This window comes from Camarhynchus parvulus, chromosome 6 (genome assembly GCF_901933205.1).
Source record: "Camarhynchus parvulus chromosome 6, STF_HiC, whole genome shotgun sequence".
NCBI classification, from domain to species: Eukaryota; Metazoa; Chordata; class Aves; order Passeriformes; family Thraupidae; genus Camarhynchus; species Camarhynchus parvulus.
Window position 1 is genome coordinate 8,405,400 of NC_044576.1, and position 26,786 is coordinate 8,432,185.

Below are 26,786 nucleotides of genomic sequence, written 5' to 3' on the forward strand. Positions count from 1 at the left end.
AAACAGACACATTCCTTTACTATTTTTCTTGAAATTCACACAAATATCTCTCTCTATATATTTCTGTATCTAAATCTACCCATACATATGTGTGTGTTTGCATGTATATGTATACACACAGATGAATCTTCTCCCCTACTGTTTGCATGAAAGCCAGCAGGGATTGGGAACTTATTCAAAGCTCATTGCAAATTGAGATATCTGAATGTATTTTCTCAGAATGATGTCACTGCCTGAAGCCCTGCATGCATCCTCCAGGACAAACTTCTACCTTTCTGTTCAATGTCCAGTTATGCTTTCATCCAACAATTTCCAAGTGGATGTGTAAGCATTCAGTCGCTAACAAATCTGAATTAAAGAGACTCCCTTCTGGAATGGGGTCCTCAGATTCCCTGCTCAAGTACATCAAATCATCCTTACATTTCTCCTTGTCTTTTTCACACACCTGAACAAACTGTTGAGCTCCATGCCATCAGTCTAAACTCAAGAGATTCTATCTACCTTCAGTCAGGGAAAGAAAGTCAAGAACTTAGGCCTTCCACAGATGACATCTACACTTCTCAAAGACCTCTCTGTCCAAAATGAATTAATTTGCACCCTCTGGTTCCAGGCTGCTGAAGTTGCCCTTTCTCTAGACAGTGTGTGCTGTATTATTCTGTTTCAGAATATAAAGGGAGGAAAACAGAATCACCAATAGCCCACAGTTTCTACAAAGTTGAGCCTGAAGACTGGTCACTAAAATGAAATGAGTTTAAAAAGAGACATTAAAGAATGAACAACGAGAGCTTTCAGGACTAGATTAATAATCACCTTTGACCAGATGATTGAGCTGAAAAACTGGTTGAAAACTGCTTCTAATAACACCTTTCATTTCCCTTTCTCAGGAGCATCCACCCAGACAGAGATTTCTTAAGTCTTTTAAGATTAAGTGATTTTAAAAATATCTTTTTTGAATACAGAGTGCAAACTTTCTGTTCTGAAAATGTTGGTCCAGGGGGTTTTGAATCTTTTAAAAAAACTTGCATTATCTCTTTGCAAAACATTTTTCAAACTATTTGAAAGCTCAGAATTATTTCCTGAACTTGCCTTGAATTTTTGAGTGGCACAAGATGCCTGAAACTGCCCAAACTCTTGGTCTAGAGATCTCTGACTGGTTTTTGCTACCACTGAAGTTTACAGGAAAGCTGTGATAGTACACATTGAGAATAAAGGCTGTACCATAACTTCAAGATCATTTGTATATCACATCAGGCATTGGAAGCAATTAATATGTTTTATGGCAACCAACCACTGCCCATGCTCCCACACCTTGTTAGGAATTATGGGGATTAGAGAGGGAGAAATCTCACTGCTACTATTAGCACATACACTCACATACCTTAAAAATCAAAGTACTAAAAGTAATGTATAAGTAATAATTGGAAGTGAAATTGACTTTCTTTAATTACATTTGGTGTTATATACTGTGATGCATTACTAAATAAAAAGAAATACCATCAGAAATGACATAAATCCATGCTTAATTTAAGCAGACCAATTACTTTAAGTGCTGCTACAGTCAGAAAAGTGATTCAAGGATAACACAATTCCATTTCTTCAATAGCTTCCAGATCAAATTCAATGTAAAAGTCAAAAGGTCAATTTTTTTTCTCTACCCCATGGTAGTACAAACTCCCTGTTGGACCTGGATAACTTGGCTGATATCTTTCTTTCCTGGCATTCTCTGCAGCTGCAATGATGATCATGCATTAAAAGACAAAATCTTTTTACAGGAAAGTCTTCATTTTTTCCAGGTAGATTTTATACAAGTCTGGAAGCTAGACATCCAGTGTGCAGTCATGCCTGAATAACTAGGTACTGCAGAAATTGTGTAGAATAAATACTCAGGCAATTCTGTTCCTTGCTGGGTGAAAAGGTGCTTAGCCCCTGTCCATCCCTCCCCTTTATTACCTCATACAGCAGCATCAATGCAGAAGTGGCTGAGGATTCCCTCCCTAAGTGATTGCTGTTGCAGACTGATGAGCATAAAGAAGTTAGTTACATTTCTCTGTAGCTGGCTGCCTAAAATCCATACATCTTACTGTTAAACAGCAATCTCAATTCAAGCTTCTCCACAACAGTTCCAGCTGGGATGCATCAACCAGTTGGAAGAAAACCAGGTATTTTTAATAACACATGCAAACTCTTATCAGCACAGCTCATGCAGGACACGTCAGACACTTCCTGGCAGTGTCAGATTTCGCTGAACAGGCACCTACCAATACAGGTGCAGGTGGCTCAACACCTCAGGTGTCACATTGCCTGTATTTATGTTAAGCAAGGCGTGCTCACTGGAAATATGGCAGCCCCAGTGATGCAGAAGTGGTTGTCTGGCAGCTGAAATCATGACACAGAAAGCAGAAGATAATTTATGTTATAAACAAACAAGGATAAAAGAAAACTTAAAGCAGGTAAGGTGACAGTAGCTCATATGCACATGCTCTGTATTGCTTCTTTTTTGTTGTGACAGTCAATGTTTCACATCTCGAGGGATTTGCAGTGCCCCACATGGACTGTGCAAATGCATGCATTTCTCAATTTTCATTACAATTTTCTTCTGCAAATTAAATATATGCAAGGGTAGCAGCCTGCACAAAGGGATCTTGACAAAAGACAGATCATTCCAGGACCAATATATCTTGCTGTAAAACTTAACAGCACACTTCACGTAATTTACAATCATGCCTGAGGCCCTTGACAGGCAGGACTCAGAAATGAAACTGCTACGAAATTGCTGTGGGAAACACAACTTCTCAGAAAACCAGTCATATCAAAAATTAAGTTCCTTCCACATAGCAAGATTGTTCAAGTAGCATTCAAAGTTAATGCAGCATCAATGAAAAAGAACAGACCTCTAATCTTGGGGGAAAAAAATTAGAAATCAATAAACTGTGGCCTTGGAGTTTGTCTCCTGTAGGAGCCAAGCTTCATATCTTGGTTTGGGAGGTCAAATGATCTTCAAAATTTTCTTCTGTAAAACTTTTATACAACACTTTTCTTCAGCAAACAACACTCATTTATTGACACCAAAACTTAAGAATAAACTATTACAGCTACTTTTCACAGGTCTACTACCATTTTCATGGACAAAGTGGACTCATAAAATGCCCCTATTTTATCTTATATTTTGTAATACAGATATGCAGACCCGTATGAAGGAAAGCTGACACCTAATCTAACTATAGAGATAAAAAGTGTTTTTCAGCAGTAAGGTTAATCTAGTGAAAACATAGATATTACTCACATTTCTCTTCAGAAATATGATTCAATATGCCTCATTGTTTTCATTTTCACATCCAGCCTCCAAAACCCTTCTCAAATCCATCCTCTCACCACACATCTGTTTATTTGCTCACCCTAGAAGCACAGTTTCAACTGTTTATTTCCCAACCTCATCTTCTGGTGGGTGGCACCCACTGCTTTTAACTGATAGTCATTTTACAGCTTGGTAAGATTCTTTATGAAACTTGCCCCACTACCAATTTTTCTGTCAGAAAGTTTGATTACTGATACTTCTCCATCCAGAAGGTCAGCAAAATGAAATATTAAACTTCCCAGCAGGCCTGTGCACATTGTTGCAATATATGTGGAGGCACAAAAGATGCTCTTGTAGAGGAAAACATAATTCAAAACACATCAGCACAGCTGAACCTTCTTAGGATGACACAACAGATCAGAATTCTGTTGCCAATTCTTCTACAGCTGGGTAGACCTGGTTCCACAGAGCACCATCTGAGAGCCACTGACAAACTTAGGGGCAACTGGTTTTTTTCACCAAAAATGAATGTCAGTCTCAGCAACAGCAGCCTCCCAGTGTGATCAATGGGGAGCAGGATTCTGTGCATCTTCTGAAACCACACACAAGCCATAAATGAGAGAAGTGCAAAAACAAGGGCTAATCACGAAGATGCAATATCCGCATTAGCTTCTATCTTTTCTCGTATAAATACAGGGGGACTGAATGGACAATTATCAACCAATCTTCCCCCTGTTGGTACAGCTCAGTAGGAATCTCTCAATTTCTTGTTGTAGACTTTAAAGCATTTTACTGTAAAGGACTATATCCTTTCACTGAAGTTGTGCATACATTTTTATCTGTCATTTCAGTGTGAAAAAAGGCATATTTCATTGTAACCACAAGAATACTAGGGGCTTGTTAGGCTGTTCAGAAACTACTCTGTGTTTCTAATAGCCAAGTCCATTACATTTCCACAGAAATTATAATTCCAAATGTATGTCAAAGAAGGGACAAGTAATAACTTTAATAAATAACTTTCAGCTTCAACATAATACAGTGTGGGACGTTCTTTAAATTGTGCAATGCTATTTAGTCTTCAGAAAACCTGACAGTTTCCACAAGGAGGACACCAAGGGCCTTTAGAGACCATCAAATGAACAAATTAAAACACTAATCAAAGGAACTGTACAACTTTCAGAGACCAGGTAGAGAAGAATCACTTATTATAGAAAACCCAACCAAAGCCCAGTGCTGGAAACTCTCTGTAGTCACAAATATGTCACCTCCCTCATCATGGCCTGCAGGGAGCTCCTGCCCATTGGGCAGGGAGGTGCTGCTGGAGAAGCAGGAGCAGGCCTCTGTGGAAGCTCAGTGCTGAGGAAAGGCCCATGCCCCTGGAGCCAGGCGTCTGTTTTGGAGCTCAGCATGCAATACCCTGGGAGGTGGATTGGTTATTTATCCTCTGTTCACCAATCCATGCCCAGATCTGGCAAGGTTCACCTAGCTTCTTTATGGAAACCCTTCCCACCAAATTCTTACAAATAAAATTATTCCACTGGAATTAGCATAAGATGGATGTCACATCCATGAGGAGGAGGAGGAGAGAAAAGAGCAGCTGCAATGCACACCACACTCCCCACTGGAAGGAGAAGAATGCCTGTGGCAATCTTCCATAACCTTAATGTCTTACTGATACAGCCTGCGCCAAATAGAAAAGATCAATTTGATCATAACTGAATTTAGAGGTACGTGAATTAAGGGTTTCAGGATTTGCTACTGAGATGTTAAGCCTTTGCAAGAAAAAAAAAGACAGAGAAACACAGATTCATCACTGGAATAAGGGATACCATAGTTCAGTAAGCAGATAGGCTAGTAGGGAAAATAGCAGTTTGCACATCGAGCATCTGGGATGTTTCTAAGACATCCTAACATGATTATTACTTCCCCCTTCATTCTTGAAATAACTGTTAGAATAATTTAGACTCTTTAAACCCAATCCTCTGCTAAAGAGCAACATTCTTATCACTAGCACAAGGCCACCAAAAGAACACCTACCATGTACCCTCTGACTTCTGCTTTCAAAACATTCACTGTTCAAGCATTACAGAGGACAGTAACTACAGGACAGTTCATTTACTGGGTTACTATATTTTTTTCAGCCTACAGATTTGCTCTACAAGCATCATGGAAGTCTTCTCATGCTTAAAACAATTCTATGTTGTTAAAAAGATGTTACAGTCTCAGTTGATTTCCTACTTAAACCCATCGTCATCATCCTCAATGTTCCTGTTAAAGAACCAGGAAATAACTATGTAGCAACTGAGAAGAGAAATCTGCACCCAAAACTCAAGATTAACCAAAACTAGTGCCCAAAATTAAGTAACCAAACTTCAAAACCAAAGACTTGCCACTGAAAATCGGATAGTATATAGGGAGAATGCAAATAAAGATTTATTTTGCAGTGGTGGAAGATGTATAAAATCTAAACTATATATGCATAGACATACATAAGATTGTTTTTTCCTTCTGTGATTTAACCTTAAGTTTGCTTTTTTTATATTCTGTTCATGGTAAATCACCACATCAAAAGATTTTGCATCACATTTTAAAGCAAAAATGTTAGCAGGGTTTTAAAACATACCATGGAAAATTTATTTTCCCCATTACAGATTCTGTATCCTAAAACAGGAGTGCTGAATATACCACGAGTTAAACATATGGAACAGCGCTCATATCAGTTGAGCAGGGGTGGGGGACATGTTAAAAAAAAAGTATACACAGTTTCCTTTCCCTTTGAGAGCCCAGCATGATGAGAGATTTGAGGTTTTATTATTCTTTATGCCTATCATAAGGTACCAGGGCAGATACTCTTTTTCCTCAAGTTTCAGCTCAAAGGAAGAATTTTGCTGAAGGAAATGCATGAGATTTAGAGAAAATGCTAACTCTACTTTTCAATTTAGTGCCAGGAATATCACTGTGAAATTTAGTCCAGATACAGAATAGTGTGTGGAAGCATGTAAAAAAGTAACAGTTATTGTGAAAATTTATTTGTAAAGAGAATGATATTCAGCTTTGATAGAAAGCATTTTCTGGAACAAGTAGAGACCATGCTGAACTTCCTTGCACATCTATGTGACCCCTGCTGATCAATGTCAACACCTTGATTAATATTTTACTGAAAAAGTGTGAGAGGATTCAAACTTTGTCTGTCTGGGTAGGTGTTGCTAAGCAACTTTGCTCCTTCTCTGGGAACTAGTCTTCACAGCAACCTTTCTTTCAAGACAAAGACCGGCATCCACTCGAAACACTTTGTCAGTGAAAAACCCAGCACATATTCCACCCTTCCCTTTTCATTCCCTCCCCACCTCCCAGCTGAGAAGAACCCAACGCGCAGGTGCCTGAAGCGCTGTCCTGCCCTTACCGTAGTCGCTGTCGTAGAAGACGATGAACTTCTGCCAGCGCAGCTCGGTGACCAGCTTGAGCATGACGTCGTTGAGGCGCACGGGCGGGCGCGCAGCCAGCGTGTACTCCTCGTCCTCCAGGCTGGGGTTGAGCTGGCAGGCTGTGCGCGGGGAGCCGCCCGTGCTGCGCTGCACGAACAGGTGCGGGATGTGCATGGCGTCCGTCAGCGACTGCAGCGCGTTGGCCGACGCGCAGCCCGTCGACGTCACCAGCGCCAAGATCCCCAGGGTCATCAGGTCGCAGGCTGGAGAAGAGAAGATGTAAAGCAGGGTTTGAACGAGCTCAGCAATTCCTTCGGCCAACCTTGATGCTAAGAAGGGAATGAGGAAGGTTTTGCCTTTGCCATCAACACAGAGCTAAAATTATTTCTGTCATGCTATCAGCTGAAGGAGTTAGGGCCTGTACCTTCAGAGTAGGAGACGGTATCTGCAATCTGTCCTGGTATGCCAAAGTTGAGGACAGAAAACGTAACTACTGTCAGTTCCTGAGACACAGCTAATGTGGATGGAGATGATGGCCCTTGCTTCAGGTCAGTCCTGGTACATGCAGGAAATGAATTCCCATTTTTTAAAACTCACTTCACTGCTTAAACCTCTTAATCCTTGTTGGATACACTGGATGAAGATTTTGGACAATAAAGAGCAATTTCCATTCCAAGGACTTGCCTCATACAGCAGAGCTTTAAGGGAATTTTTAAATTGATAAAAAACATTCACTGTGTGTCTTAGAGCAGTGAAAAAACAACAAAGGCGTTCTTTAGAACCAAGACAACTCCTGAATGACTAAATTATTAGCAACACTGTAGCTGTCCTTAAAAAGATCTGGAAAAGTACATATCATTTAAAAACACAGCATATACATTTGACCCCATCTGTTTTTGGGAATGAAGCATTATTCTCATGCTGAGTTTGAAACGCAGACCCTGGAGGGGCCTGGGCAGTCTGCTCTCCTGCTCAGGGCACCACACATGTTGTGTTCTTGCTGGACATCTCCAGATCAGGCAATCTGATATTCAGCTGCAGTTAGAAAACATTTCCAGCCAGGGCCCTCAGCAGGCATTCAGCCAGTAGCGGCGAGAAGACTGTGTAAGAGTGTAAGGCAGCCAGGAATGCTGGTTTTTACTGACTCTAGTGAATAAATGGCAGCATAGTTGGCCCTGGGAGCTCAACACAGGAGACCCTCATAGGTTAGGCTAGCGGTAGCCCTGAGGGTGCCCCAGCGGCATTAGGAACTGCCTGCTCCACCTTTGAAGAGGGCTGGGGGCCAGCTCAGGGGTTCAGCACTGTTTCAGACCCCAACAAGCACAAGCACAGCCTGCCCACAGCAAACCCTTGCTCTGCTCCCCCAGCACAGCAAAGCCGGATTAGGAGGGGACTGGAGACACTCCACAGCCCTGGGCAGCCTGCAGGAGCTCTTTAACAGTGCGTGAACAAAGAGCCTCTGGGGTGCAATTCAGAGCCCCTAGGACACCCAGAGAGCTGAGCAGGAAATTCAGCTTCCAGCTGGAGAAGGGAGGCTGCCCATGACGGTGCTTCCCCCCACAAGGAGACTGCACAAAGGCGGGACTGCTGCCACAGGTGATCTGCGGCCTCATCTCCAGTGGAAAGGCAGAAAAGAGAACGCAATCTATTAAAAGCATTTATTTATCCTCAAAACACTTATAAGTATATCTCCACTTTCAGAGGCCAGAAAGTCAAAGGAAGTAGATTATGAATAATTAATAGTTAAGTATTAATTAATATTAATTACATCAAGTGTACATAATTAAATACACAACTGTTTCTCACACAACCAGTGAAGCACTCCACCAAAAATCTTCTTAGACTAGACAGAAAATAGATATATTTCACTTTGATATGGGATAACAGAAAGAAAATGTTTGATCTTCTCTGTGCACAGAATGTTCAACATGTATCCTGATGCAACAAAGATGAAGAGCTTTTAAAATTATTTCCTTGATGGTCTTTACAATAAACATATGTCAGCTGCATTATCTAAATTTACTCTGTGTTGATTATAGCTATATGAAATTGTTCTTTGTTTTTCCTGAGAGCTGACCTGATTTAACAGCAGGGAGGCATTATATTTGCCAAATGGGAGACCCAGGTTCAGGAACAGATTTGATTTCCCAGGCTTCTTGCCAGAGAAAACCGAACATGTCATACAGGTAATTTATTTAGTCACAGTAGGGGAGGGAACAGAGAAGTGAGAACAGAGGGAGAGAACAGCAGAGCTGAGCCATAAACCCCTGCAGAGATCACCAGCCAGCAAGCTTTGCTGTCACCAAGGGTGAGAGCAGCAAGCCACACGGGGCTGTAGCAGGAACAATTTACTTGCAAACCAGACAGAAAGAGACAAAAACCAAAGCCCTTTCTGATGGGAGGCTGCATTGGAGAGTCACTTATTTGTAAAATTCAGAGCTGATCACCAGTTGTGTAACACGACACTAATCGGTGGCTGACACTAACCAAAAGCTGCTGCTTATTACAGCAGAAAGACCAGAGAGGCAACTGATCACAGCAAATGGGCCCCCTTATCTCCCAGCACAGCCCACCAAACACAGCTGAAATAGCTCAGCAAAGACCATTTCAGCTGAGGCATTTTCCCAGTGTTTTGTAGCTTATGTACATGGGTTAGATTGAAGAATTAGTCAATATGCTTCCACATTCTGATATTTTTGTCAATTGATTATGTTCTGCCTGAAAGCATATGCTACTTAGTATGTGTGTGCTCCTCTTGCTCTTCTTTTGAGATAGCAAGCAATAAAAACTGGAACGATTAAAGAAAAAAAAAGTTTCATGTTTTCTGAATTGCTTTCTTTAGTCAAATTACAGAATGTGAAACAGAACATGTCATTCCTAATAGAAGACTTCTACTATACAAAAATACGATGGATTCCAAGAAGTTCAACCTCTCCACAATTATTGCACTGAAGGGTGACAATAAGCTTTAAGGACATAAAGAAAGAATTACTTTTTACATGAGTAACACAATGGGGAACAACAACATAACAGACTCTATTAAAAACTCATTAGATCTTAAGGCATCTCAAAATTCCTTAGCAAAGGGACATTCAAGGATTACACAATCTTGGGAGAAAACTCTGGTGGACCACTTTTTTTTTTTACTATTTCCCCCACATTCCTACAATTTCTTGCACAGAAAAGTGATGCAATTTTCTGTTTAACTTCACAATAGCTATGGATTTGCATCAAATACCCTTGCCTCTGTGACTGAGTACATGCCTAATTCTGTCTATCAGCTGCAGCTTCATAAGCATTCGAAAGAACTTGCAATTTTTGCATAAAAATTTCATAATCCTGATCTTGACATTCTTACGAGCTGAATATATTTTATTTGAAATGCTTTGGTCCATATCAAATTACCAACATAAGGGAAAGGGGAATCAAAACACATTGAGAACTTCAGTGATCTTCAGCTACTATAGTTATGGTAATATACATTTAATAGTCTTCTAAGTAAAATGCCCCCATATTTATTTATGTTGCAGATATCTTTACTTAGATAGGTTTTAAGAAATAAGGCCTTTAAAGTATTTGTTCCACAAATGAAAGGACAGAAATGTTCTGGTAATCCTGCCCCAGATTTGACTGCTACTTAAACAGATACAGATATTAGTTTACTGTGCTGAGAATTACTCTATCACCATCAAACTTTCATTTTAGGAAGACACCACATCATATAAACCATACAGTACGAAATATGTAGTCTAGCACAATGAAAACATGAACATCATCATACCTAAAGAATCTTCATTAATGTATTTCAGCCAATTAAACCATGTCATGGCGTTTATTCAGTGTTGGTCTCCATCAACAGACCATCTCTCAGGCTTATTCATGGGTTTCATTGAAGTTTCCCAAACTATTGATTAATCCTGTTTGTCATTGTTTTGGTGAAGTATCTCTCCTAACCTATTCTTTTGAGGGCTGTTTTCAGAGACCCCCTTTTACACATCTGCTTGACAATTTACATCTTGAACTGTTATTTCCATCACAGTGTTTCACAAGACATTGCTTTCTTCTCCATCTCTTACCTTTAATTTTATTCTCACATCATAGCAATATATACAAAACTCTCTCACATTCTGTGACCCACATCTCTAACTCCAGACCACTCTAACTCCATTAAGACCACACTTAAGCCTGAAAAAGCAGCTATTAATTTTCAGACTTGGCCTTATCCACACGACCTTTCTCATCACTCCTCATGGCACATGAGACAATGCAATGCCTCTACTTTGCTGCAATCATCCCTCAGGTCTTGCATTCCTACCACTGGTTCCTGTACTTCCCAATTCTGAGGACAGGTGCAGATGGCAAAATCCTGATTTGGCACCATCTTCATGGGGATATTTGCATTAAGAGCTTTATCTCAGATCTCTGTAATTAAATCCCTCTCTCTTCAAACCACTGGGGATTAAAATACTCCAAGAGAAACTGTCATCTTGCTCCTGGCAATGTGACAACATGACCATCTCTCAGTCTCCCCTACAGTGACTTCCTATTATCAGAAAAGAGTAGAAACTTGATCCTTTGTTTCCTCCATTATCAACAGAGCAGCTGCCAGTGTAATTTCAGCTCTAACAATATATCCACCTACAGGCATTCACACTGCCTCTTCAAACTTCCATGTCTTTCTGTCTCTCACTTCTGGGCATCACCATCCTGCCCACTCTGGACACCCTCTCACATTTAATAAATCCTCTTCAAGTCTTTAGTTGAATATTTTTCTTTCCTTTTCAGTTTGATTAACCCTTAGGAACTCTTTACTGCACTGCAAATGAAGAATCATCCAAATCACAAATAGCTTGCATTAAAAAAAAAATATCACTGTCTGAAAATGGCGAGGCTGCTGCCTTTCTGCTTGGAAAGGTTTTAAAAGGAAGGAAGATAACTTCAGACATGCTGTATTACTCTGCAATGAAGTGATTAACTAAGTTGGCACTTAAGTGCCTGTGATTAGGTCTGAAAACCACCTTCCTGCTGAGACAAGGGACTTCACGCTTGCCTCAGTACTTCTGCCTCAGTCAATCTGACAGAAAACTAATTTTTCATATTATTTATCTTTGAAAGTCTGAAGAACACGGCAGATTCTGGGGAAAGACCCCTGGCTTGGGGAACCTAAATCCTAATATTCCATGAGATTATCAAGGCCTGTAATATCTGCTGAAAATGCATAATTAGCAGATCCCAACTGAACTAGCAAGCAGATGCAGAATGTCATGTGCTAAATACAAATGAACTTGTATTATTTATAATTATATTATTTATGGGTATAAAATTTAATTAGCATTTTAGTTCATTAGCCAATATCAAGATAAACACAGATACACATAAAATTTTGGGGTAAAACACTAGAACAACCAAGAGTTAGGAGATAAAAATGTATCAGTTTGAAAAATTGTGTCTTAGATCAAGATGTAGAGTCTCTGGGAAACACACCCACAGAGATATTCTCAAATTAAATGGAAAAAGTCCTTCTGGGAGGTTTGTTGGAGTACTGAAATGAGATAGACAAGACAGTGATGCAAGGAGAAAGACTGCATCCACCAAGCAATATTTCAAACTCAAAGGATAAGGATACAATTCTTCCAGGTAAAGCCAAAATAACACAAACCACAGAAGAGTTTTCACACATATCGAAGGAAAACCTGACTGTTTCTGCTGTAGTACATGAGAAACTATCATGAAGTTAGGGCACAGGCCCACAGCTAATTCAGTCACCCCGAAAATGGCAAAAGACCCTTAGCTATCTACATTTTATTCCCCTTTAGGCCTCAAAAGGCCTTTAAAATTTATTGGGTTTGTGCAAAACCAGCTGATCAAGCAGAAAAAACTATAGAATAATCTCATCTATATCACTGAGAATGCTTCTATTAAAAATATTGATTTATACAAATATTCACTCCTATTATTGCTATATTAAAAACAACATTAAAATTAGTTATCTAAGCACTCACTGAACCTCATGCTTCACTAAATGGGGTTTTCTGAAGAGTAATTTATTTATTGCTTCACATTTTTTGATGTTTCTTACTCTTCAGCTTCTTTCCTTAACTGAGAAAGGCAATTCATAATGAATTTGCATAATTTGCACTTAAAGACATTCTACGTAGTTGTTCTCCCTTTGGATCTTTTCTTTGTTTCATTTCTGTAGGCTTTTACTTACCTTCATGTTCTATATTTATACTATGGTTCTACAAATAACAAAGAATTTATTATTTTTATTAGGAAATCTACACAAAGCTATAGTTACTTGTCATAATGACTGATAATATAGAGAAAAGATAACAAAGGTAGACAGCAAAAACCTTTTATGTAGCACTTTTATTGCTGTACCACCTTATAAGTAGTGAAGATGGATATTTCCTATTCCATTATTAAAACAAAATGCACCTTAGAACTAGAAAGAAAATTCACAATTTCTCCTCTGTAGTTTGATTAAAAAAAGTAAAATCAAGAGAACCAAAACCCCAAACTACCTCAACTTAGATGTGTCCATTTTTAGGATAAAATGTTTGAGAACAACAAATATTCCCTCCTTCCTCTTCTCTGTCTGAGAAAGGGCAGGACAGGTGTACCAGTACATTCATACATTAGTGTGTGCACATAAGAATTCAAATAAACATTGTTTCAGAATACCTCTGACAAAGCAGCATCTGAAAAACATCTCAAAAGCAAGAAAACCATGAAGATTTTTAAATGTTTACCAAAAAACATGGAAAAATTGCTTCTAAAGGTCATCCCCCAATTTTTGGGCAGTCTTTGTACTGTTTTCCCATTATTTAAGGAGGAGGAATAAGAGAATAAGGTGCTGGGGTCAGCAGCTGGCTCCATCCCTCCGGGCTCAGGGCACTAACAGGGGCCTTGTCACTGCTCAGTGACATCAACTGCTCCAGAGAAGAGGTTTTAGATCTTCAGCTTCCTTCCAACTCTATGTTTTACAACCTGATGTCTTGGGGGCCAATTCTCAGCATGTATAAACTCTCAGAGCTCCCCTGGCACTACCAGAAGTGTCCTTTACATCTAAATAATTGCCACTGTGCCTTGTTTGCATTTTCAGTGCGCTCATTGTTGGCTGGCACACACACAGCTTCTGGTACAAAAGCTGTCATTTCATAGGACCTATGATGAACACCAAAACCAAAATCCTTTCCCTAATATTCACAATAACTGCAACAATTGGAGAGTTAAAGAAATATCACTGTAAGGACAAACCAAAAAGCCTTTTCTGTGCAGGACAATATTCTTTGTGTCAGTACTAACCCACTGAACCACTAACTGCCATCCTTGAAAATTAACCAGGAGCATGAAGAGGAGGAGTCTAGACCACTCTTCTGTTTGCATTTATGCAGACAAAGAAATTATTCCAAAATGGTAATATACAACAGAGAATAAAAACAATGATCAAAACAAGAGTTGTGGCTTTCATTTAATTTATGGGAGTGTATTAATAATTCCCCTCACTCTTTGATGGTCAAAATAAAACACCAAGCACAAGTAACACTGCTCTACTGACAACGCAGTTTCATTTCTGCACAACTGAGCGATGCCATCAAGTGGTCAACAAATACACCAGTTGTTTTCCAAGTCAGGTTTTTGGGTTAATCTTCATTGAACATGCTGTATTTTGTGTGGAGAAGCTACTGCCATGAAATCAGCAAAAAGCACACTCCACTGATAAAAGTGCATCAATTGAGAGCACTAGTGACAGGTAAGAGATGGCCTTGTTTTTCCAAGAGACAGCTCTGACACTGCTCTCTAGCTCCTCCTAAGAAGGTAAGAGTCTCTGAGAGCACAAACAGCCTTCTGCTTTAGAACTGATTTTTACTGTTTGTTTTGCAGTTGGGTGGATCTAGAAGACCACATCAAGAAAGACTGTATAATGTAGGTATAAAAAGTATTTACTTTTTTTTAAAACTTAGGATTGTGAATGGTTAAGGCTGTGCAACATTCCAGAATTTAAACTTCTAGTTTCCTTAATTAATAATAAAAAGAGCCATAAGCAGCTAAAATAGAAATTCAGTGGTACAGAAATTCTGCAGAATAACTGTGCTTCTGTTTTCTCAACAAAATGTAACTCCATTAGTGAAGACTTGCTCTTGGAATTGTAGTTTGGCATGATTAAAAATGTGATTAAGCATTTCTGGTAATTTTGAATAGTGCATGGTTCTACAGAATTACACATTAATCACAATGGCATCAAAAAACTATTTTAAGGCACTAGGTGGAACTGAATCAGCTTTGACTTTTTTTTTTCTTTTTCCCCTTCAACTCTAGTCCTGAGGTAGAATTAACTGCAAACCATCTCAATTATTCACAGAACATAACTGCTTTTCTGAATACTGCATATTTGATCTCTATTCTTTGTAAGTTCTTCAATAATTATGTTTTCTTTTGCCCTTCAACAGAGAATGAGCTGCACTTTCTCACCCTCTGCTTTTTTCACCTGCCTTTCATGACAAATCAATGACACAGAAGTATTTTTTACACCCTCGTTAGCATTCTGCAGGGATGCCTGACTTTGTTGCCTCCTTTGGGACTATTTTACTTGTACGTGCTGGGTATTATTTCAATGTCAGTGTGGCTCAGGCTCAGATGGAGCATGCACCAAAGGAAAACACTCCTCTGCCATCTACAAAAGCAGTCAAACACGGTAATTCCAGATAAACTGATAAAACCCCCATTCTTTGGTCCTGAGGACCACATTTAGATCCAGAGCAGCACTGATAACCAAGGAACACGTTAGCCCTGCCTCTCTGAAGATATCCATGCACAAATAGAGAAACTTCCCTTTGGGGAGAGGCTTAAACTCTTCCTCTTTGTGTCACACCTTAAGCTGAAAGCAGGAGGGATAAGCATCAGCCCCAAGCCTCCTCAACACTGCTTCTGCACTACCTAAAAGAGACTCCTGTTGTTTCCCCAGCACATTAGGAGCACGTGCACTCATTGCACACTCCCACTCCCAGACATTTTAAGCAAAGCTAAACACTGACGCATGATCTCCTTCCCAATCTAACATTGTGCTCACTAAAGTGCCTACTTGAAAACAACAAAGTCAAATAACCCCAAACGTCTCTCCAAAGCAGCACTTTACATCCTCAGACTTTATGGGAGACTCTGGGGCACACATAATGCTACTGGGGCTGCTGTGTTACCAGAAGCAGAATGATAAAAGGCTCAAGGTATGTTCACAAAGGTTACACCATTGTCTCATGCACAGACTCCAACAAGCAGCTCCAGAAATGCACAGCCCTAAAACTCATCCTTATGGTCCCATCTATGATCTTCCCCCTCCCACAGCTGTTACTTCTACCAGCAAAGGGGACAGCAATATTACATAAGGCAGAGGAGACACCAGAAAGCTTCACACAGCCAGGGAAGCACAGCCGTGGTGGAGGAGCCCACTTATCTGAACAGCATTCATTTATTTATGCCAACTGCTGAAAGACTTGTAGTGTTTATGAATCTGGTTGTGACTCAGGATGTATTTATAGCATATATTTATCGACAAGCTTTAGGGGTTGATCTATTGAAAGATTTCTGCAATATATCACATACTTACAACTGCATTCAAAGATTATGCAAATATCCCGAGCTTAGCAACAGTCTAAAGCTGCTATGTCATTTTCTAAAATCAACTTTAAAAGGAACACTTTCTCCTTTCCTCACTCTTGAAAGACATAACAAATGCCAAAATTATTTTTGCTCATTACTAAGGAAAGGTTCCTGTCCTCACTCAGCACTTGTATTCACGATATAAAAACCACTTTGCTTGCAGATCTCAAATCCCCCATGGCCATCCAGTGCTATAAACTGGGTAGCATTAAAACACTGCAAATCTGCATTCTCCAGTTGTTCTTTTAGCAGTTGCCACTGAATACTTCAGATACCACACAACTTTATTAACACCTACTAAAGCTGCTTCAAATTATTGGAGTATTACTCTGAATTTCTCTCCCCCCTTCAGCTCTGCACGAGACAAATCAGGAATCCTGACAGAATTCACAAATTGTCAGGAGCTCTCATCTGAATACATGAAATTAGCCAGTTGTTCAAATGTATTTAACACCTGGTTGTTCCCACTGTGAACCTGAGGGCAGATTTTCAAAAAGTCTCAACATTTACACACTTCCTTACCAGAGGCTGCTACAAGACCAGGTCTCTTATTTTGATGTTTAAATTAGACCTGACCTCTTGAAAGTTTTTCCCATTTTCAACCAGCTGCTTTTTTTTTTAACTATGTTCCCCTCCTTCTCTGGGGATAAACAGGTATTACCACTGGGGGTAATACCTCAGGCTTACCTGAAACCAACAGAAATGCAGAATACTTAATATATTATATTATTAAAAATTGTTTCAAAATCAGTCTAATTACAACTTACATCTAAGGTTTCTTGCCACATGAAAATCATACTAATTCAGACTCATCTAGAGGAAGTCACATAGAAGAGATCTGCTTTTAAAACACATCACATTCCACAGGAAGATATTGGTTCACTTAAAGGCTCTACTTTCAGCTGCTGTACAATTCCTTCAACTGCGCACCTGATTTCAATTACTAGTAACTATGTTATATATACACAATATATATATATTGTCAGAGGGGATAGATAATACAGGATAACTCAAGCCCTGTGGCGTGATCTATACAGAAATATCATATTACACTTCTTATCGGGCACTACTTAGGCTTTATTACTAAGAAAGCTTAACGGGCTGTTATGTTTGTCTTCATATAATCTCATTATATAACACCTTCAGGTAGCTTTCTTTACTCACAGACTAAAACAATTTTCTCCCTGTCCTCTTACCACTGCATTGGAATGCATTCTACAGAAGACCAAGAGAGTTACTACTGCACTGTGGTCAGAACAGACAGTTACTCAAGCATTACCATGTGGGGACAAGTAAGGAATTCAATATTGCACCTTCCTGAATCTGTTTCTACAGGGCTTTGTAACACCAATAACCAGTGCTCACGCAGGAAGTTAAACAGAGATGGAAGGAAAATGCTTCAACTAATAAGATAAACCTCATAACAAAGAAGCTAGTGCCTAATTTCAAGCTGGATACACAGAGAGATAGGTTTAAGGAAAGGAAAAGATGCACCTCAAATCTTGAAACAGAAAGAGTAGGTCAGAGAAGGTTCCTGCTTTCAAATACCAATTTTTTTACCAGTTAAAAAAATTATGTGACTTATTAGAAAAGTGAATTTCTAATGAGACAAACTAGTAGAAATGAGGCATTTTTGTTTGTTTGTTCATAGATCATCAGCTTTTCACTAAAGGATCATACAGATTTTCTGAAAATATGTATTATGATTGTATGCTCAAGTCATAAGCCATGTAAAAAAAATTCAAATGTTAGAAAGCCACAACACCTAGAGCCGCCTTCTTGCATTCCTCACACTGTCCCAAGCATTAGGGAATTTTACTATGAGAAACACTCAAATTCTAGACTGATAAAATTCAAGTTACAGCAGGATGCCACAGACAGCACAGGGTCAGCTTGAGAGCCTGGACATCCTGACAAGAACCATGGGATTCCCTGCAGGGCTGAGCTGGGCTTTCTTCAGTCATCATTGTATGACTGTTATACTCTGATTTCTTCTCTTTTTACCACACAACATCTTTATAAAATCACTGTCTCATCCAGCAAATATGCTATATTCACTAGCTAAATTGCCACATTCTTCACAGCAACTATTCTTTTCTCATAATCACTGAATTGTTTTCTTAAAGTAACCTGACTATAAGGTACAGGGCTGCAGGGAATCACTACCCAGGCCTGGCATGACATTACCCTCTTGTCTGACTTATAACTTGCACAATTGACAGTGTGGGCTTTTAAACTTTCCCAAATCTCTCCGAAAGTGAAGCATTGCCTTCTGAAGTTAAATCCCTGGACACATCAGGAAGGTACAGCCCCTGAGAGCCCTAACAGTGTAGCCTGGTTCTGCAGACTCAGTGGTTACTGTTAGCGACCCAACCTTCCCAATTTACTTCAAACAGCCATTTCCCAAAGATCCCATCTCACGAGCATTAGGCCAGAACACATTTTCTCATTCAAGGATCTCTGTCTAAACACACACCATAGATATAGAAAACACCTTGCCCCTCCCCACATCACCTTAGTTCTACACAGCTCTTGAGCATTTTCTATAGCATTCATCATGCATGCAGGACTATGAACCACGTGTATTTTGGACCCAATTCATCTCAGTAACTAACTACTATGAAATCCAATTACTCTATTTCCTCACAGGCTGAATTATTTTGTGCAACCCGGAAAACTACCTCCTGTATAGACATGACAGCTGATTTCTCAGGGGGGGCTTTTGTCACAGAGGCTCTCCATTTTCACGTGGTAAGAATATTTTGATGTAGTCCAAATCTACAACTTGATGCTGTCTGTCTGGCAGACAATGACCTTGCACATTTACTAGTCTCAGAAACTCCATGAAGACCACTCTTTTATATATATATTTAGACTGACAACCATTTCTCAGTTCTACAAGAGAAAAGTGCTGGGTTTTTGGTTTTTTTTTACAATAACAGGTTTCCTTAGCTGTAGAGCCCAAGGCACAGTATGTTATCCTTGGCCACAGTACCAACAGAAGGTGTTAATGAAGCCCAAGACTGAAGCAGGGTTAAAGTTTGGGGGAAGTCTGGCTCCTTCCTGTACACTTTACACAACTACATCTAGGTGTAACAAAGGCATATATCAGATGCTCCTTCCTCACAGCCCTCTCCTAGAGCAGGGTGGTTCCACATCCCAGACAAGGCTGGATACCCTGGAGACCAAGGCCAGCATCCACCACAGGGACAAATTGCTTCCTCTGTTCCCTGAGCCACACCAAGCACAGCAAGGTGTTAAAGTGAGCTGCAGGATCAGACCCTGCTGGGCAGGACAGATTGCTCTGTACATTTAGGCCTCCACCACACAGAACCTGGGCATTTAGAGAAAAACATTTTCTCTCACTTCCACTCCAAGTCCCTTTCCAGTCTAAAAGACATTTCTGTACAACGTAACATCTCACTTAAGACATGCCCGATTTCCTTGGTCCTCTGTGCATGCAGGAGATTGCACTGTACACTTGCTTATGTTAGGAAAAGAGGGCTCCAAATGGCAGAAGTGCTTATCAGTTTTTCCCCAGTTTAATGATACATTTGATTAACTGCACTGACCGCAGCTAGTCAGGTAACTCACAGGACTTCAGTGTCTTTGAACATCAAAACTGAAGGAAGAGGTTTTCGTGAGCAATGACCAAATACATCAGCTAAACTGTCAGAAAGACTAAAAAACAGAAAGGTAGGTAATGTGCAATATGTAGACTGATTTTAGAACACATAGAAATGCATAATGAAAAGAAAGGCAGTGTTTTCTACCAATGCTCTCAAGACACTTATCTCTGTTTTCCATTAACTGGAAGACAACTTCCACATTTTGTGAACATACCCTTTGTAATATTCAGCACAAGGCATTCAGAACCCAACCAGCTGAACTGCACCAAGGCCCAGTGAACTGACACAGACTCCTAATCAGGGACCTGGGTGCACACAGAGACCCATGAGACAAGCAGCTAAAGCATCTTTGTACCCCACAATGTGCAGATGTACTAGGAAGCAAATGTGATCCAAAAAGGGCAGCTATTTTGAAATGACAAGTTTCTTGCCCACTGACCCTTGCTGAAGTCATTTAAGTATAAAGCAAAAGAACAACCACAAGAAGCTTCATATGAAGAACATATGAAACTTTTTTTTAAACAAAGGTTAAACATTTAAACCTTGGCCTTTCAATTCAGGCAATGCCTTTTTTTTTTTCAATTTTACAATCTAAATACTTGGGGGGGGGGGTGGGAGGAAGGAAACAAAAATGCATCTTTTTAATACAAAAATTGAAAACCAGCTGAAGTTCAGTTCAACACACCAGCCATTTCTGTCATCACTACCATCTCCCATTCCTGCCTCTCCATTTCCCTCACGACTGGACTCAGGTTGAGCCCTCAGGTTCTGACCCACACTAACCATCACCCTGAGCAGGAGTTCCCAGCTCTCAGCTGCAGTTAATAAGCAGTGCCCTCACCTGACACTTCCTATGCCCGTGTGCAACTTCACCCCATAAGACAGTCACATTTTCCCAGGGTGTGAAAGCCAAAAGAATTTGGCTACTGATTGGTCTCTATAAGCTCCATTTGGGGTGAGCACCAGCTGGCAACTTCTTGCTTCAGCTCTTTGCTATGAGAAGTCTGAGCTCTCAAGGGCAAGTCATACAAAGCCCCCAGCATAAAGCTCTCCTGGACACCTTGGGTGCATGCCAGCTGAGATGGAGACTGAATCTGTCGAACACAATCCCCAATTTCCATCCCTCAGAAACCCTAACCAAGAGTGATAGGCTTTCTCCTTCACCAGGAATGCCAGTGTTTGTTTAGAGTGGAGTGAGTGCCATAATAAGCACAAAGCTTTATGCCACTTAGACTAATCAGAAGAGACTAAACTTTTATCTTCAGGATCAATTGGATTAGGCTGGGAACTCCATTTCTGATCTCTGCACATTTGACAGAAGGCAAGGAGTCACATGGATAATTCATACAGATAAATTAATGATAGCAAGGTCTAATTTCATTTGTGTAGTCATTTGCTCATTTCTTTTGTTTTTTTCCTGAAGTACTTGCATGAAGCATGCAGTTGCATTTTGTTGGAGTGGCTAACACAGCATTAAGAGAAATACATACTTGTCATGTCACTTCAGGCCCTGCACAGCAGAATCAGAAGTTAAATTATTTTTGGCTACTAAAATCAAAACAGGGCAGGTGCTATAAAAAGTAAAAGGCCAGAAATCTGAATTCCTATTAACTGTTTTTAATGCAGATAACTGTCTATGTATCCCATGTGCAGTCCAGGATCATCTCTCTTCTGTTACAATATGGATTTGCAGCCATCTGTCACAGTTCCACTTAAAGGCTAAGGGTGAAGGTTTTTTGAGACAAAATTTTGGGCCCATTTTGTGAAGACTTGCTATCTCCCAATTGTTCCTCTGTCAGAGTTCAGTGTTGTACTTGTGCAAGCAACACCTTCACTGAAGGTAAATACAATATTGGATCTACCATAGTAGGTAGCTTGGCTTGTCTAGGCCAGTGTCTTTTCCATATCTGCCACTGACACCACACCAATCTCTGTAAAGCTTTTTATATCTTTTGCAGACATACACAAAACCAAAGTCCTATAAGGGAATATTCTTCAGAATATTGTCATATTCGTTGGCTTTTGTGCTGGAGCATGAGGATTTAAATTCTTTATGATTTCTTAATCCTATCAAGTATACTTGTGCATTTTCTAATTATCTGTATAGAGTCTAATCCTTACCAAAAAAAAAAAAAAATCCTACCAAGATTCTGAGCACTCAATACATGAACTCTGAGTTCACGAAGTTCTTGCTGGTTTTAAGCCTTGACGCTGCCTCCTATGGAGCTGAAATCAAGTCTCTCTTGCTCTCTCTTTGCATCATCATTTCCCCTCCTCCAATTATGATTTTTTTTAATAGCTCCAAGTCTCTGCTTTTTTCCACATCTTTAATCAGCTTTTGCTTCCCTGTGAATACTTAAGCACATGTCACATATATCTTCACAAAACACAGTCACCAGAAAGGAAAAAGGAAAACCATGGCACTCCTAGCACATTCCCATTGATCTCTCCCCAGTGACACTTTGGCCCTTTCCTCCATAAAGCACCATACAGGTGTGAAATTTCTTGTTTTCCCATGAGCACACCTCAGCCAGGCTCACAGGGAGTTTCAGCTGCCATTACAGTGCCCACTGACCTACTCCTGCTGGAGTCACTGAGTTACTGCCTTCCCTAGCCTGGATGGGTGTCACCCACACGTAATTGTTCGTCCCAAATCCAGATTAGGGATGAGAACATTAAACACTATTTCTAGGATAGAACTTGTACATTTTCCCTGTTCTAACCATTTGTGTTTGCCTACCATCATAGAGCTCTTGAACTACAGCAGCTTCCCACCTCCACTCTCTCCAGAACTGCTTAGATATTCTGCTGGCTTCTGCAAGCATTTGCCAGAGCATTTTCCATATGGTAACACATTGACCTATGATAGTTTTGTCTGAACATTTTGGGGAAAAAAAAAGTATACCTTAGAGCAAGTGTTTCCATCTTTGGAGAAGATCACATTGTCTTATAACCCCACGTTTAATTGGGTATTGCTTTGGGAAATCATGTTGCAGCTTCAGCAAAAGCCACAAGCTGTCTCATAGGATCTCAAAGGTATTGTAACTGTCCTATTTTAATGAAATTGCACTTGCAGTGTTGCAGCACAACATCTCATACATCTCATTCCAGTCCTTTGAAGAGATAATAAACAAAACCAAAAGAACAGTGAGCTGATTATAAAGCTACCCCTGCTTTTTTTAAGATTTAGTTGTACCAAATCTGACTGTCTCTGGAAAGACATGAAAAGCCAAACCAACACAACCTACAAATGGACTTTACATTTTGCCTACACTGTGCAGTTCACAGCTGCATGAGCTAGGTCATTTTGAAGTCACACGGAAGGTTTTTCTGTGCTACAGTGCACTGAGCAGTGCCGACAAACCCATAAGTGGCATAACTCACAAATGCAAAGTAGGGCAGAAGGTCTGATGTTCTGGCTAAGCCCCACGTGTTTCTGATGCACTCTGTGCAGCTATTATACTACAATGGTTTTCTCCATAAAAAAAAAAATCTTGCAAACTATGATTGAATTCAAGATTCACAGGGATGCAGAACCCTCCCTAGAAACCTACATCATTTCCTAAGGAAATGATACCATGAAAAAAGGAACAATTCAGTGCTGAATCAGATCTAGTTTGAGGTTACCCTTGCTCTAAAATTCATAGCCTAAACACATGAGCTAAAAATTCCTCTAAAATATTTCAAAATCCTGTACAGAACTTTTCAACAAGGCTTTCACCCCATTATATGGCTGAGAAGAAAGGCAATGTTATTCACTCCAGCACAAATTTCCTTTATGCAAATCACCCAGGATTTACTACTTAGCAATGGAAATGAAGATTCCTTTTTATGTCTGAGGTGCAAGAAATTCCCATGTGCTGCTTATTGTCAGCAGCAGAATCCTTATGACTCATTTCTTTGTCCTTTAAGATATCTGAATGGAAACAAAATTTCAGGATGTACAGATAACTCTTTTAACAAGATGAATGATTTATTACACCACCATGAATACTTAAAGTGCTGTTACTGGTTTTAGAGGAAACTTTTTCTTATATCTCACTTGGATCATGACTGTACCCAATTTTCAATTTGGAGTATTTGTTGTAGTGCAGTTAAACGTGTGCACACACATGCACGTCACACACCTTAGTATTCTACCCCAATACACTACTGAAGAACACAAAACTCCTTAAAGTGCACTTTTAAGAATAAACATCAATGAGATTAAAAACCAAAAAAGAAAAAGCTTTTTTCCAAACAGCGGAAAGCAGAATCATGGTCAGAGTTTTCATTTACTGCCTCCACAAGCATCAATTAAAATAGCTGGGTTGGTGTACATCATCGGATAAAATAACAAGCAAATAATGGATAGAGAGCCTTGCTACAGCATCAAGTGTTGCTTTGAAGAGGAGCTCAGAGTTTGCAGTGCTGATTCCCCTCTGTTTGATCTACCACATACTAGCTTGCACAAAAGTGTTCGCTTACCCCTGACAACACACTCTTCTGTTTGCATTATCTTTGCTGGACTGTCATAATGCCCTCCTCACTTTGGAACCTCTGAAAACACAGAGCACAAATTCAGACTCAATTTATCTTACAGCAGTGGAGACAGGTCTACTATTCAGAGCTGGAATAAGAGACACCAGAATAAAAACAGGACTTGGTATTAAAATACGTATATATGTATCTTTGCACGTACACATACATTTTCAAGGCAACTGACTTGCATAATTCTCTTCTGTGACCTCTAATAATTGACTTACACCTTGTGGGCTGTGCACTCAGCCACAATCCAGCTTTGAACATCCAAGAGAAACAATGGCACTGTCAACAATTACAACGAAAGTAAACTAATTCAAAGAGACCCTGCTAATCACAGAGGAAATACCATGGCTAAATAGTACCACTTACACTTTTTTTAAATTAGAAAAATAAAAACAGTATCTGCCTCTTAGGTCTTACAGCCAAAACCAGAGAGACCTGCACTACCAAAGAGCCACAATCACTGAATACAGAAATCACTAAGCAAAAAGGGAATAAGAAACCACCTATCCCAATACTACCTTCCCTTAGTGAATTTACAGCATGAAGCAGAGCATGTATTGTGTCACCCTCCTGCCTGCACGCTGACAGCAGTTCCAGCATCTTAACAGAACTAACCTGAGTTAGAGCTGACTTCCAATCCACTCTTTGAATTGGATGTAGCCTACAAAAGAATTACTTTTATTAAAATTCTTGATTTTTGAGTCCCGTATAATTTGTTGTCATTCATACTGTGTGGTAGCAAGCTCTGCAATTTAATTGTGTTTTCCATGAAAGAGGACTTCTTTTAAAACATCTATTTTTGTTGGACACCCCTCAGATCCCATATTACAACATGCAGATAATTCTCACTCCCTACTCTTATTTCTCTCCCATCCACATTTTTACATTCTACTATTATCATATCTTTTCATGAAGCAATCCTAATCTATTGTGTTTCTCCTCCTGTACAGGCAGCTCCACACCTTTAACCATCCTTCTTGTCCTTCTTCTAGATTTTATCAGTTTTACTGTGACCTTTAAGAGACAGGATCATCAGATCTGCACACAGAAACTGAGATACAGATGGTACACTTGAAAAATGAGGTTGATTTGTTCACCATTCCTTTCCTAAAAATCCTTGAGATTTGTTGTTTCTTACCGTCACCAAGAATTCAAGTAGTGGTTTTTGAGAAATATCCACAATAGATACAAGATCTCTTTCCTGAATGGTAATAACAGTTTTCAAATTTACTACTGTGTACATGTACACATATATATTCTGTGTGGAAACACACACATAGCATATTGCAGCAGAAAATGTTTCTTGACAGCCCCACAATGCTAAGATAAAATATCCAGGGAAAAAAAAGAAAACAAAAAACAACAAACAGTCTGTCCTACCAGATCAAAATAATTATTGAACTATATGCATCTTCCCACCCCGCTTCCCCAAAAATTATTATTATTTATAAAAGCAGACAGCCTGAAAAACAGGAGGACACACATTTAATACTTGGCCAGTGTCCAAACCGAAGTCAAGCACAGGTATGTCCTCACCAGCTAACACACGGATCACCACCACATGCTCTTCCCACCACGCAGCACAGGCTGCAGGGGATTGTCACACAGCCAGGAATCTGTCAATGCTCTCAGACTGCTCAAACAGAAGCAGCCCCTCAGCTCAGGGGCAAACAAGTTGCTCTGTCAGCTGCTGAAGCCTGCCCAGCACAGGGGCTGCAGGAATAATGCCCAGCCTGACCCAGGGTACCCCAAGCCCCCTGAAGTGGCTGTGTAGCACAAGAGGTTTTCACCTTGAGGCCACTCCAGGGCAGCATGGGGAGCAGCTGGGCGTGGGCTGTCACACAGACCTGCTGGCCAGGGCCCTGCAGAGCCCTGTGTGGGTGTGCCACATCCACACTCCCACTGCGTGCAGGATTCTCTTCTGCCATCTTCACATGCACCTTTAATACATCCACCTGTACCAGGAAGAAAACTGCAGCACACAGGACATCAGGAATGAACACATCCAATACCAACCACTAGACAGATACACCACAGAGAGCAGGAATAAATACTGCATTTGTTAGGAAAGAAAAACATATATCCTGTAGAAATACAGAACAGTCAAATTCAATCTCTAACTGCAAATAAATATGACACAGAAAAGTCTTTCTGTGCTACATGTAAATTCATATTTTTCAGAAAATATTGAGAACATCTTTACCTGCCTCAGTGAAATCAAAGAGCATATTTTGAAACACCAGAAGGTAT

At 40.0% G+C, this 26,786-nt stretch overlaps 1 protein-coding gene across 3 annotated transcripts in view; it reads right to left on the reverse strand.

Annotated features, from left to right (window-relative positions):
* The window catches only part of GRID1 (glutamate ionotropic receptor delta type subunit 1), a 484,225-nt gene that overhangs the window by 284,368 nt on the left and 173,071 nt on the right, over positions 1–26,786 (reverse strand). For all 3 annotated transcript variants that reach the window (XM_030951116.1, XM_030951119.1, XM_030951117.1), the window contains exon 3: positions 6,699–6,983. In XM_030951116.1, coding sequence (XP_030806976.1) covers positions 6,699–6,983 — 285 coding nt within the window. The remainder of the gene's footprint in view (positions 1–6,698; positions 6,984–26,786) is intronic.